Genomic DNA, 13,694 nt, shown 5'->3' on the forward strand with positions numbered 1-13,694 from the left:
CAGCCTCAGACATATAACACTTACTAGCCGTGTGACCCTGGGCAAGTCACTTAACCCCACTGCCTAGCCAAAAAAAAAATAATCATTTTCTAGAAGCACTCTTTTAAAACATTTTTATTATTTGTGTGGCAACAAGACCTTCAATGTGCATACACAAAAAAAGTGAAGAGAATTAAGGCAATTACTGAAGTTAGGCAAAAAAAAAAAAGATTTAAAATCATGAAGAATACAGATAGTTTGGATAACTGGTCTGAATTATATACCTAAGAAAAACCACACGCATGAAAAATTTTCCTGAAAAATAAAGACTTCAATAGAAAAAAAACTCCCCAAACAACCAACCACCCTTTACTCGGTATTCCCTCCTAATGTTGTTTTTAATAGTAGTAAATGTGTTTATTTCTTCTAATTCTGCTCTTTTAACTTTGTGACACAATGCAAGTCTTTTCATATTTCATTTCTTACATGGTCATTTTTAACACTGCAATTACATGCCTTTCACATTAACAATTTGTTCACTGTTGGACACATGGGAAGTTTATAGTATTTTACCATTATACAGAAAAGCAGTTATGAATATTTTTATGGATAGTTCCCCCCTCCCTCCTCTCAATAATATCTTTAGGATATAATAACAAGATTGCTGGGTCAAAGGTTATGATTAATATTGTAATTCATTGTATAATTCCAGATTGATATGCCATACTTTCAAGGATATTTCATTTTGCATTTCTCTGAGTTTCAACAATTTTTCAATTGATTATCTATAATTTTTGTTTTCTCTTTCAAAACCTTTATCTGTTGGAGAACAAGCTAACACCTACTTATGAATTTACCGATTCTATGTAAATTCTGTATATTTCTGGAGGCATTCTAAAAGCTGGGTTACAATTCATTCATTATTAAGCCTCTACCATGTGCAACCCACTGTACTTCATGTTAAGGGAGACATACAAGCAAACAAGACACTAAGTTTCTTAAAGGCAGAGACAATAAGGAAGGTATCCAATCATGCTTCGGACACTTTTACCTCAGAAAAGTCTATTCACTGAGCTTTGGGAACTGATAACTCAGTTTTCCCTTCGAGCTGAATGAATGACTGCCAGCTTTGCCACTGTTTTCTGACACCCCTTAAGGAAGAGGATGGTAGAGGGAGAGATGACCTGGGGAAAATTCCAGCAGAAGGTTTGATGAAGGAGAAGAGAGTGGGGTCTTGAAGTGTTTGCTCACCAATGCTAGATGATAAAAGAAAGCTAAAGCTCCTATCAGAGCACACTGCTATTTAAATTCCTCTCTCTGACTGTCACAAGACAACCAGACAAAAGCATCAATGTTTAAAAATCATCATTAGTATTACTTGCATAAGACGCTAACAGTAAGATAACCAATTACCTTTATTTTACAGTTTTAGACTTATGTACTAAGTATATTTTAATAATAAACACACCTCAATTTATACAGCCTGACACTTCAGTACCATGCAGCGAGAGTCAGAATCCTGAGTTCAAAACCCTGTTCCCTCACTTATCAGCTGTGTGGTATCTGGCAGGTCACAATCTCACCTTCCTCAGCTGTACAGTGAAAACACTATTACTTGAGCTATCTGGGCCACAGAGCTGTTATGGGAATCATATAAGAGTATATACAAATGTAAACTACTGTTGACATATACAGTAACTACAGTTATTTTGAAAAACAAAACAAAATAAAAACCCCAGGGTTGCTGAGAGTCTGTCCACTGGATGGCAGCTTGGGGTCATGACTCCTCCCACTTCCAACATTCCAGTGCTCAGTGAGGCCTCTATTTGCATAATTTGCAGAAACCCTAGCAAGGTCAAGGGGACCTTGTAAGCCACCGGGCTGGAATGTACCTCTGAGCCTGGGTGAACTGTGGCTCTATTATCTAGGATTCTCCCTACATCATCCTGTTGGATCCTTTCAAACACCAGGGTGAGGTGGGTGGTACAAGTGTTATTATCCCCAATTTAAAGATTTGGCTGAGAGTGCTGAGCCTGGAGACAGAAATACCAGAGTTCAAATCTGGGGGCATTTACCAGCTGTATAACCTAGGACAAATAACTGAACCTCTCAGTATCAATTTTCTCATCTGTAACACACGTAAGGATGTTATAGAAATGCTTTTGAGTTGTTACTATTGTTGTTTCACAGAATCAAGGTATGAACCCTAGGTCTTCTGATTCCAAGGTCAATGCTCCTTCCATTATACCACCTTGGTAGAAGGCGTATTAAATTTAGCTAACAGAGGAATGCCATACCATCTTATGCTGCCCCAAAAACTAAGAAGTTGATTACACAAAGATTAATTATAGTGGATTAAGCACTGGCCCTGCAGTCAGGAGGACCTGAGTTCAAATTTAGCCTTAGACACTTACTAGCTAGTTGTGTGACCCTGGGCAAGTCACTTAACCCCCATTGCCTAAAAAAAAAAAAACCCCAACAAACCCCCCCCCACAATTATAGAGGGAAAGCTAATTCTGAGACTCCTGAATGAGAGAAAATTCAATATAAGAAAGACTGACAAAAAGAGATGAATCTGAAGAAGAAATGATCACTGTCTAAAGGGTTGCAATATGAAAGAAAGAACTGAGTTAAAGGGTACCATCTCAGAGGATGGAGGGAGGGAAGTGACTCCAAATGTGCTTCTGTGGTTGTGAATAGAACAGATTAGGTATAGAGAAGCAAACAAGTACAGTAGCTTTAGTGTTTGATAAATCCAAAGATCTCAGCTACTGAGGCAAGGGCTCACTAAATGACAAAAACTTTTAGGAAAACTGGAAAGCTGTCTGGCAGAAACTAGGTATAGACCCAATCTCACATGGTATGCCAAGATGTGCTCAAAATGGGTATATAACTTAGACATAGAGACATCATAAATCACTTAGAGGAGTAAGGAGATGAGCAAGGAAGTAAGGAAGAAATTACCTGTCAGATCTCTGGATAGGGGAGGAGTTCATAACAAAACAAAAGATAAAAAATGTATTACAGAAGGTAAAATGGTAATTTACATAAAATTTAAAAGTTTTTGCAAAAACAAAACCAATGCAGCTAAAATTAGAAAAGAGATGAATGGGGGGAAAATCTTTGCAGCAAGTTTCTCTGATAGAGGTCTAATTTCTAAACTATATAGGGAACGGATTCAAATATAAGAATAAGAACTATTCCCCAGTTGGCCAAAGGAAACGAATAGGCAGAAGAAGAAATCCAAGCTATCAACAGATACACAAAAAAATACTCTACATCACTAATTAGTGAAATCCAAGTTTGAACAACTCTGAGTTTCCACCTCACACCCTTCAGATGATCAAAGCCGACAAAAAAGGGAAATGACAAATGCTAGAGGGACTGTGGACAAACAGGTATATTAATGCACTACTGGTGAAGCTGTAAACTGGTTCAACCATTCTGAAAAGCAATTTGGAACCATGACCCCCCCAAACTATTAAACTATGTAGGTCTATACCTCAAAGAGATCAAAGAAAGAGGAAGGGAACCCATATCTACGAAAATATTTATAGTAGCTATTTTTGCAGGGACAAAGAACTAGAAATTGAAGGGGTGCCCATCAATTGGGGAATGACTGAATGAGTCATGGTGAATGAATATGATGGAATGCCACTGTGTTTTAAGAAATAATAAAAGGGATAGTTTCAGAGAAATCTGGAAAGACTTGTATGAACTGATGGCACGGTGAAGTAGACAGAACATGGAAGACAACCTATACGATAATAACAACATTGTAAACACCTTTGAAAGACTTAGGAACTATGATCAACCCAATGACCAATAATTCCAGTGAGCTTATGACGAGACATGCTACCTACCTCCAGATAGAGAGATGATGGACTGAGTGCAGACTGAGACAGATATTTCTGGACATGGCCAATGTAGGGTTTCCCATGACTATACATATTTGTAACTGTGGCTTTCTTTTTCTTGCTTTCTCAATACAGAGGGAAGGAGGAAAGAACAGGGGAAATGGAGACAAAGTGGATTGTTGTGAAAAAAAAATTTAGCTTGGAAAAAAAAAGTGTCTCTGTATAAAGAACTTTCTAACAAGCAAAACTGTCCAACAACAGGACTGTGTTTGATGAGTAATGAGCTACCTGTCTTTGTAACTGTTTACCTGCTAGGGATACTACAGAAGAGATTTCTGTACTGGGTGAAGTGTGCTCTATAACATTCCTCCTAGTTCAGATTTTTCTCTAAATACTTGCTAGGCTTCAGCCAGGAGTCCACTATACCGTGGCCAGATCCAGGCTGGGTCTCTGGGAAAACTATTGCCTTCTCCTTTTCTCCCTCTGCCTTCCTCAGACACTTAGTGTCCTTACCTATTTTAACAGTGTCTTCTATTCCCCTGGCAAAACCAGTTCTTAGGAAGGGCTTTGATGTAAATTTACACTGAGATTTAAGTCAAGTCTTGTGATGTAACCCTGGAATATTTGCATTTTCAGGATGATATTTCACTGTGGAATGAAAAGCTCTCTGGAAATTGAAAGAATGGTAAATAATGAGGATATAGATGGGATAAGTATTTTAGAAGGCATACCCTTTTCTAGGAAACTCTGAGCTCACCCAATGTAAGACTGTGGCTGAAGACAAAAGACAGATAAAGAAGTACATGTCATAGGTTTTAGAGTTGGAAATGATGCTAGGGATCACCTAGTCCAATTCCCTCATTTTTACAGATAAGAAAATTGCAGCCACTCTAACTGTGAGCAGAGAATTCCTGTTTTACCAAAGGGAAAAAAAAATACTGATTGCTAGTGTGGAACAACACTAGAATTCGATTAGATCTGTGGAAGGAAATTAATCAGACTGGCCAGGCTACATGGTTTAGGAAAAACTGTAATGGTCCAGAGCCCTAAACTTCTTCAGTCTAGTAAGTAACATAGCATATGCTGTAAGCTGTTACACCTTTATAAACCTTAAATCACTAGATAACAGTTACTACAACTTAAGACGCAGTACTGGTCCCAAGAAGGACCTTCCTCATTCGTATACCCACAGATTTAGAGCTAGAAGGGCCCTCAAAGGTCACTAAAGCCCAACACAGTTAAGGAAACAGAGGCTCTAAGAGGTGAGGTGAATTGTCCCAGACCATACAGGTAGTAACAGAAGAAGTGGGGTTCAGACCCACACCCCCTTACTCTAAAGTCAGTCTTCTTTCTAGGGTATGGCAAGCTAACTCGTCAGTTCATTTGTCACTACAGAGTCAATGAACCCAACCCACCCTACCTTCTGTCCCACAGGACAGGTTAAGTGGCATCTCCTAACTCTCCTGGCCAATGCTAATTGGCCAGAAACAAGCCTGATCTGGGTGGCAGCCACTTCCTTTCTTTGCTGTCAACAAGGTGGATTGGAGAGGTGGGCTTTTGTCCCACAAAAGGAAGATCAGGAAGAGCTTATGGAGATAACACGTTAAAGCTGGAAAGGATCTTGAAGATTATCCTGTCCAAACTCTTCATGTTGAAGATGAAGAAATTGAGGCTCACAGAGATGGAATAACTTGTGCAAGGTCCCACAATTAGCTGGTAGAGCTAGAACTCCAGGGCTATCACTATCAAGCAGCAATCCTCCCCCTACATATCATGCTGCCTCCTGTTCTTCAAGGAGCCATGGGTTTCATCTTTCCTCAAGCCCTACAACTGCTACAGCAGATTTCACAGAGCAAGCAATCTGTGCCACCTGCTTGTCACACAATGCTCAAGGCCAGGGAAATTATTTCCCCCTTTAGGCCTTTTTAAATGTGAAACCAACTGCAAAGGCCCCACCAAACCTGCGTCTAGTACACAGATTAATCTCCCTCATGTTGAGGAACTCACACCAGTGCCTGAGTCACCACAACATGGGCTTGTGGGAGCAGGTCTTGAGACAGAAACGGTCAATGCTTCGAGGAGGAAAGGGAGGGAGCAAACAAGCAGGCGAGAGACAAATATGGAGTGTCACTGCCCCCTCTGAGATCTAGATCATTAGGAGGTTGGGCTGACAACTTAGTTTTAGGTATAATGTTCTAAATGAGTATAGTTTAGCTTAGGAGACATCCTGTGGGCTGATGGAAACTTTTTAGAGGAGGCTATAGAATTTCCACCCTATGAAGTCTTCAATGACAGTACTGACCCTTAATGACATGAGAGGGTTTGGTACTTGCCTGCCTTCGAATCTGTTCAAAGGCCTGCTAACTTGAATTTATCGCTGCAACTCTCAGCCTTGTTTGGAAACTGAAAGAATACTTTACTAGGAGCCAAGAGATGTGGGTTCTAGTCTTAGGTCCATCACTACTTGTGTGCTCCTTGGTGACTCAACTTCTTTCTCTTCATTCAAAAAATAAACATTAAGCACCTATATGCAAGACCCTAGGCCACGTACTTGGCTTGCACAGAAAGGAGACATAGACCCTGCTTTCAGGGAGGTCTTTCAATTTCTGCATCTGTTAAAAAAACCAAAAGGAGCGGCAGCTTTGTGGCACAGTGGATAGACCACCAGCCCTGAAGTCAGAAGGACCTGAGTTCAAATCCGGGCTCAGACCAAACACTTGACACTTACTAGCTGTGTGACCCTGGGCAAGTCACTTAACCCCAACTGCCTAAAAATAAAACAAACCAAAAAAAAAAAAACCAAAAAGGCAGCAAGGTATCCTAAAGAAGTGCCAGTCCTGGTATTAAGAGACCCTGGTTTTAAACCTGGCTCTGACACTTGCTACTTGTGTGACCTCTGGCAATTCACTTCACCTCAGTTTCTTCCGTCATAAAAGGACAGGATTAATTAAATGACCTCTAACATCCCTTCCGGCTTTAAAATTCTCTGATCCATGATTTTGTCTCAACTGGGTGAACTGAGCGGCTGAGGCCAAGTTCTAAGTTTCTATTTCAAGTTCTAAATTTACTCTTCTGGTAAGTTTCCAGAAAGTTCTGAAAAACTGCAGCATCCTTGGAAACAACTCTCATTTGGACATACAGGTTCTGGCATGTTTGTTTACCATAAGCCATACTATTTTGTAGGCACAATTTTAGGAAAAATATTGCCAAGCTTTAGACATTATGGTTTAGTCCAAACCCTTTACTTCAATGAGGAAACTGAGGTGGAGCAGAAGTGACTTGTCTAAAGTCACACAGCTGGTTAGCATCATAGTGATTGAGACTACTATTTGTGGAGTACCTTCTCCCTAAGGAGCTTGGGCTGTTATCACAAATTGAGTCAATCTTCAATAACTGGAAAGTAATGTGGAGGGGATGGGGAGGGCTGCTCTGAGTTATGTAAAATGTTAGCAAAGAGATAAGAGATTTTATTACTTTGTGGTACATATATTAAATTATATGGGTGCTAAGAGAGGCCCTTAGGGTTGGCTCTAATGAAAAATGATGTGTAACTGGCATACTCTTTACAAATGGATGCTGCTGATGTGCCTTTAATTGGTTTATTTTTCTCTTTAGGAAAGATTCATTGTTCAGTAGTTTTCCAGCCATGTGTGACTCTTCATGACCCCATTTGTGGCTGTCCTGGCAAAGATACTGGAGTGGTCACTTAACCCTGTTTGCCTCAGTTTCCTTCTCCAGCTCATTTTATAGATGAGGAAACTGAAGTGAACAGGGTTAATCGACTTGCTCAGGGTCACACAGCTAGTTAAGTATCTGAGACCAGATTTGAACTCAGGAGGATGAGTCTTCCTGACTCTCAGGTCTACCACTACATCCACTGCGCCACCTACCTGCCCCTTAGGCCCTACAAAATTTCATTTACACTATTCCCTCAAAAAATTTGCTTCCCCCACACACATTTGCACAAAGGTAAACTTCAATTCCACCCTGTCCAAATGATCACAACCTTATAATAGCCTCAGAGGTCACCTAAGCTTCCCACAATTCTAAAGTAACAAAGTTTCATCTTCCTTATAACATTCCTCCCACTTGGTTAGTTAAAGGAATTTTCAAAGAAATCCCATGAGAAGTGAAGGTGGGAATTCTGACTTTAATTTTAAAATCACCAGATCAGGAACCATATTTGCAGGGCTCTTCCATTTTGTTCACACACTTAAACTCCAAAAGGAATTCCAATCAGATGGTTAGCAAGAAGTGTTATACGCTACTACTTGGTTCACTCCAATTAGTAAAAGCTTCAAAAGAAGAAAGGCTTGCTTGTTTCTGATGGTCTCAGTAAACTAACAGGAAAAGGGAACAGCCTCCTAGACTCACAGAGGACAGTGGAGGAGGAGCTGAGAACCACAGAGATTATAGTCCAATCCCCTCATTTTACAAATCAGAAAACTGAGGTGCAAAGAGGAGAAAGACTGACCCAAGATCACAAGAGCCAGGCCTAGAATTGAGGTCTCCTGGGGGCAGCTAGGTGGCACAGTGGAAAGAGCACTGGCCCTGGAGTCAGGAAGACCTGAGTTCAAATCCAGCCTCAGACACATAACACTTACTAGCTGTGTGACCCTAGGTAAGTCGCTTAACCCCAACTGCCTCACCCCCCCCAAAAAAGAATCGAGGTCTCCTGACTCTAAGTCCAAAGTTTCTCCACTTTATTTACCTGGTGTCACAGGCACAATACTACCAGCAACAAGACTGACTCTGGAGGTACGAATGTCCCAGACCTCCCCGGGGAGGAGACCAAACGCAAACACAGGGAGCCGCACTCGTTTCCCAGTCATCTGTCAGCAATGAGCTCAACTGCTTACCCAGTGCTTTGCAGAGCTCCGGATGTTTGATCCCGATAGTTTTCAACCTCTGCAGCAGTTCTGATGAGGTCAGCTGCCGTACTAAGTACAAACCCACTGAGTAACTCTGGAAAGAGAGACAAGGAGTCAGCGAGTAGAACGAGGAGTCCTCGGCAGTCCAACCTTGCCACTGGCCATATCACTCACCTTTCCGTAATTCCCCCAGGTGACAGTGATTCGGTTTGTTGCTGAAGATAGGTACATGAGGTGTGTGAGATTAATGGGACGACAGGGTCGTTTTGGCTCCACTCCGGGCTTATTTGATGGATAATAGCCCTGAAATCAGAAAATTTTCTTTATTTTGCTCAGGAGGAAAGAAAATGTAGTTAATTTTTTAAAAAATCCAAACCATCACCCAGTTGAGAATGTTTTATGATGAATTTTAAACATTATATCTACTACACTCCTTCCCCTCCCTTCAAGCCCATCTGTATTAACAGTTCTTTCCAGCAGTAGACCTGGCTCCTTAACAAATACCCAACTAACCAAGTGATACTGTGAAGCTGGGATGACTTACCGGGACTGAGCAGTAGCTGTGGTTGACTTTTACTGCAATGTTAGGAGGGTATTGATCCTCCTGGGGGCAGCTAGTGTCTGTGTAACAGATTCTGCAACAGAAGGAAGGACTGTGTGATGCTTCACTCCCCCACGGATACCCTCCCACCCTTACTGAGACTCCAGTTCTGTTCTGAGATCAGAATCCAGCACACACTACCCGCTCCCCACTTCCCAAGGCCTTCATCTACCCCTGAAATACAGGCTCAGGCAAACCTAGCTATTCTGAGCCGAGTCAGTAATATGTTGTTAGTAGGCTAGATGCAGACACACTGCAGATAGCAAACAGCTTTCTCTCCTGCACTGCATTAGCATGAGAGCTGCTTATCAAAAGAACTTTCTGGGGTCACTGCAAAGTTCCTTCCCAATTTCCCTAAGAGTCACTTGTCCTTGTATGTCTTCTGGACTCCAACAGATCCACAGAACTCACCTTAGTACCACTTGAACTGATTTCACTCCAGGCTGCAACTCCCTGGCAAAGTAAATCCAATAAAAAAGAAAGAAGCTAATAAGGTAAAGAACATTCCAGGACGTCAATACTATATCCAACACTGACAATATTATTCTTCTTTTCATCTTCTCTTGTAATCTAGGTAACACCCTTCTTCCAAATGGCTCAAGGTGATTATATAAACTGTTTAGCCAAAATACCAAAAAACTCATGCTACAACATCACAAGGCCAGAATCCATCCAGAAGGCAGGTGTAAACAGCTTGAATAAACCCACAATGTGTGGAGTCCTTACTGAGGGGCACTCTTCTCTGGCCTAGCTGGGTCTGAAAGCACCAATGGAACCACAGAGTAACATCACGGTGCCTCTTCCCAACCAGCCTGTCATAGCCATTTTAAAGATAAAGAAACTAAAGCAGAAAGTGGTAAAGCAGTTTGCCAGCCAGATAATGGCACAATGCATTGTTCTAGACTCTAAGCTCTCTCCTGCTTAGCTCCCCCTCTAGGGCAGGTGCTCCAATCTTTTCAGTAACAGTATCTACTTTTCCCTTCCCCCAAATGGGATAGGGCATTGCCTGACAAGGAAGGAGCTCAGGGGCAGCACTCATTCTTTACTCAATGCTCAAATGTGTAGAGCTCTTTCAGTGAGTGGCTTTCACAGAAACCCTCCTTTGTGCTATAACCAGATCAAGTCTGTCCAATCCCCAAGTATTTAAGTAACATCTGCTGAATGCCTGCCATTGGGCTACAAATACAAAATAAAACAGTTGCTGCCTTCAAGGAGCTTATAATCTATAGGGGAGAAAAAGTAAACATATAAGTAAAGAGAAAACTTGTACAAATATTTTTTGGGAGGGTGGGGTAGGGGAGAACAGGTCTAACAGAAAGGACAGTTTATTAACATGAAAAGTTCCAAGGGGACCCAAAGAGCAGGGCAGGGACACTGGTGGGATGGAGGTGACACTGATGGGTATGAAGGGAGAGTGGCAGTCACAGAAGCAAGCTTCAGCCTAGACTGCCCACGGCTTTGAATTACAGGGATTCTGAGTAAAGCCACAGGGGCAACAGATTATCATGCCTTTCATAGCAGCAAAAGAAACTTGGATTTGATTATCAATCCTAGAAAGAAATAAAAAGGAGGTGAGAAGTCAACCTCAAAGATGAGGAGTTGGGGAACCTTGGTCTGGAGAAATCTCAATTCCATATTTTCCTTTCCTTGATTTTGCAGTCCCTGATTAGTGGGTACATTCCACGTAGTTACTGGGTGTCCCTTAACTCAAAATGCACTAAGCGTCAGGCCAATTTGTTTTTCTGCTTCTTTTCTGGTGGTATTTCCAACTACATGAGAAAAATTCTCAAAAATACTCAAGGTACAGCATCCTGGCAGACATTGGCCAAACTCTAAGCAAGAGCTAGAAGAATCTTTAAGTGATATGGTCCATGAGGCTATTTGGTCAGGTACAGATCAGTCTCTAAGGGGCCTTCCTACTCTAAGATGCTGTGAGCCTCCCCCAATAGCTTGAGCATATGACTAAGGCAGAGCTACATGGTATGGCAAACAACTGGACAACCAAGGAAAATAGTATATCTGGTATATAAGGGTTATTCCCCCCTTTAAAATGGTGTTAGATTAAGGTGCTTCTAAAGCTTGTTCCAGTTCTAACATTCTATGACTAACCTGGGTCTTCCAGCAGCCATTTGTGGCCACTTGGCTGTATTTTTTTTTTAAAGTAGCACCAGTGGTAGGAGTAGAGAAAAAATTAAACTAAGCCCATTGCAGCATGAGTAGCTTTTAGGATGGAGAAATAAGGAAAGAATCTGGATTCAGTGAAGGAATCATCTAAATCTGTACTCAAAAGCTCTCTTGGCAAACCCAAGGCAAACACTGCAAGCAGGATGATCTTCTGAGTCTGACTCCTGTTCCTACCACACAGGGCCCAACAGCCACAGCACTGATCTGAGACCAAAAAGCATCATGTCTCAGAGGGAAGCTGGCCAGGAGAAAAAGCCATAGACCTACAATGCAGACATGAGCCTACAAAACTTAACCTGGCATCCCAAAAGAGTACATGAAAGCAGTCGTTCAGCTTTACTTCTGAAATAGCACTGTTCTGAATAGAAGAGTCTAGAGTCCAGGCCATGTTTTGGTGAAGACAATGCATGCAGAAGGGTGATAGTTATTAGAATGTACTGCAAGGAGAGTGATCCTTTGGGTGTTGGGGGAAATTGTTTGTACTTCTATTTTTGGTGTATCTTCACAGCAAATATACCTTTGTTTAAAAAAAAAAACTGCACTGAGAGATGTTACAGTGAGGCCTAGGACTCAGTTCAAAAGTATTAGGGCTATAGCACACTGTATTCAGATACCAACTCTTCCTGGGAACGGGCCTAAAGAGTTCATCGTTCTGGGCTTTTTATTCCCAGCGGCTCTCTGGTCCCTCAGGTAGAGCCAATCCCTTTTGTAACTGGATCACAAGGGTCACAAGTTGTAGTGGAAAAATTGTTGGATTTCTAATCAGAAAACCTGGATTAATATCCCAGCTCTGCTATAGCACCAACATGATTTCCCCATCTGTGGACCTCAGTTTCCTTTTATAGGTTAAAGGTATTGAACTAGGTATCCTTTGAGCTTAAATCCCACGATTCCACTAACAACAATGAGCTCTAATCTGAAGACCACCCTTTAATTAGCTCTTATGGTCTAAAGGGAAGAGTGCTGGATTTGGAGGCAAAAGCTAGGCTTCTGTCCTGGCTCTGAAGCTTACTCATTTTGAAACTCTGGGCAAGAAACTTTGCCACTATGAGTTTTAATTTCCTCACCTGTAATTGAGGATAGTAATATCTGTATCACTGACCTCATAGTTGTAAGGTAAGTGCTTCATAAGGCTAAAGCCAAAAAAAATACCAGTTGTTTTTCTTATCAATGCTTTTGTAAGAGGGACCAGCAGGCTAACAGTAGACAGGGCAAAGAGCACTAGACTTTATTTGAATCCCTGGCCCTGCTACTTACCATCATGTCAAAAACTGATCACCTCCTCTGGACCATAGTCTTCTTCTCTATAACATCATGTGTGTGACAGTGCGGTAAGGTGAGTGGGGAGGGATTCCTGCCAGTTTCAGAAACCTGTGACTTTCCCTTTTCCAACATCAACTTCTGAGCTTTATTAATGGGTATAAAATGGGACAGAGGTATTCTAGGAAGTTCCTCTAGAACTATGGGTCATGTTTAGTAACATCTAGAGATCACTATCTTATGAGATAGGACAGAAGCCTGAAACAACATAAAATAGTCCAGTTTTCTCTTACTTCTCATGGTGCTATGGAGTTAAATGACTCAGGGAGGAGAACCCTAAATGTAGGCAGGAAGGTGATGAGTGAGGTAAATGTACCTGGAGTTTCTGATCAGTTCCACTTGTCTCGGCGTCAACGCAAAAATGCATGGGCTCTCCTGCAGCTTCTCACTATTCTGTGGGACTGAAGGCAGAGAAGAGGTTTTATTTTTCAACACCAAGCAGGCTGATAATTAAGTTTCTGTGCACTAAAACTTGTAGATCCTGAAAGAGGAAACAGACTAGGCTAGGTACTAGAGAATTAGATGGAGAAGAATCTCAGGACAAACAGGAAAGAAATTAAGGGGAAAAAATCCCAACACTTTCTTACGGCAAACCAGATAACACAGTTACTGGTACTCGTTACATTAACAGAAATCTGGTGTGCTAGAAGGAGAGCTTGCTCGTCCTGCTAATTTCCACCCTGGTCAGACCAAAGCCACAATGTCATCTTCGTTCTACAAGTCACATTTTAAGGACCCTGACAAACTGCAGTGTATGCAGAGAAAGGCGATCAGGATTTTGAGGAGGCCTTGGGATTATACTGTATGAGGATCAGTCAAAGGAGTTGGAGAGGCTTCCTTTGCAGAACAGCTGCTGTGAAGGAGGCTCTGAGCGCTGTCACG

The 13,694-nt window shown here is 41.6% G+C and overlaps 1 protein-coding gene across 2 annotated transcripts in view; it reads right to left on the reverse strand.

The window, feature by feature from the left end:
* The window catches only part of PIAS4 (protein inhibitor of activated STAT 4), a 50,317-nt gene that overhangs the window by 21,895 nt on the left and 14,728 nt on the right, over window positions 1–13,694 (reverse strand). For both annotated transcript variants that reach the window (XR_002321484.2, XM_020971410.2), the window contains exons 3-7: window positions 13,129–13,213; window positions 9,720–9,761; window positions 9,252–9,342; window positions 8,882–9,010; window positions 8,696–8,801 (exon numbers count right to left, since the gene is read on the reverse strand). Coding sequence is in view for 1 of the 2 variants with exons in the window: in XM_020971410.2 (XP_020827069.1) it covers window positions 8,696–8,801; window positions 8,882–9,010; window positions 9,252–9,342; window positions 9,720–9,761; window positions 13,129–13,213 (453 nt within the window). In the remaining variant the exon portion in view is untranslated. The remainder of the gene's footprint in view (window positions 1–8,695; window positions 8,802–8,881; window positions 9,011–9,251; window positions 9,343–9,719; window positions 9,762–13,128; window positions 13,214–13,694) is intronic.

This window comes from Phascolarctos cinereus, unplaced genomic scaffold (genome assembly GCF_003287225.1).
Source record: "Phascolarctos cinereus isolate Bilbo 61053 unplaced genomic scaffold, phaCin_HiC Scaffold_4;HRSCAF=312, whole genome shotgun sequence".
Taxonomy (NCBI): Eukaryota; Metazoa; Chordata; class Mammalia; order Diprotodontia; family Phascolarctidae; genus Phascolarctos; species Phascolarctos cinereus.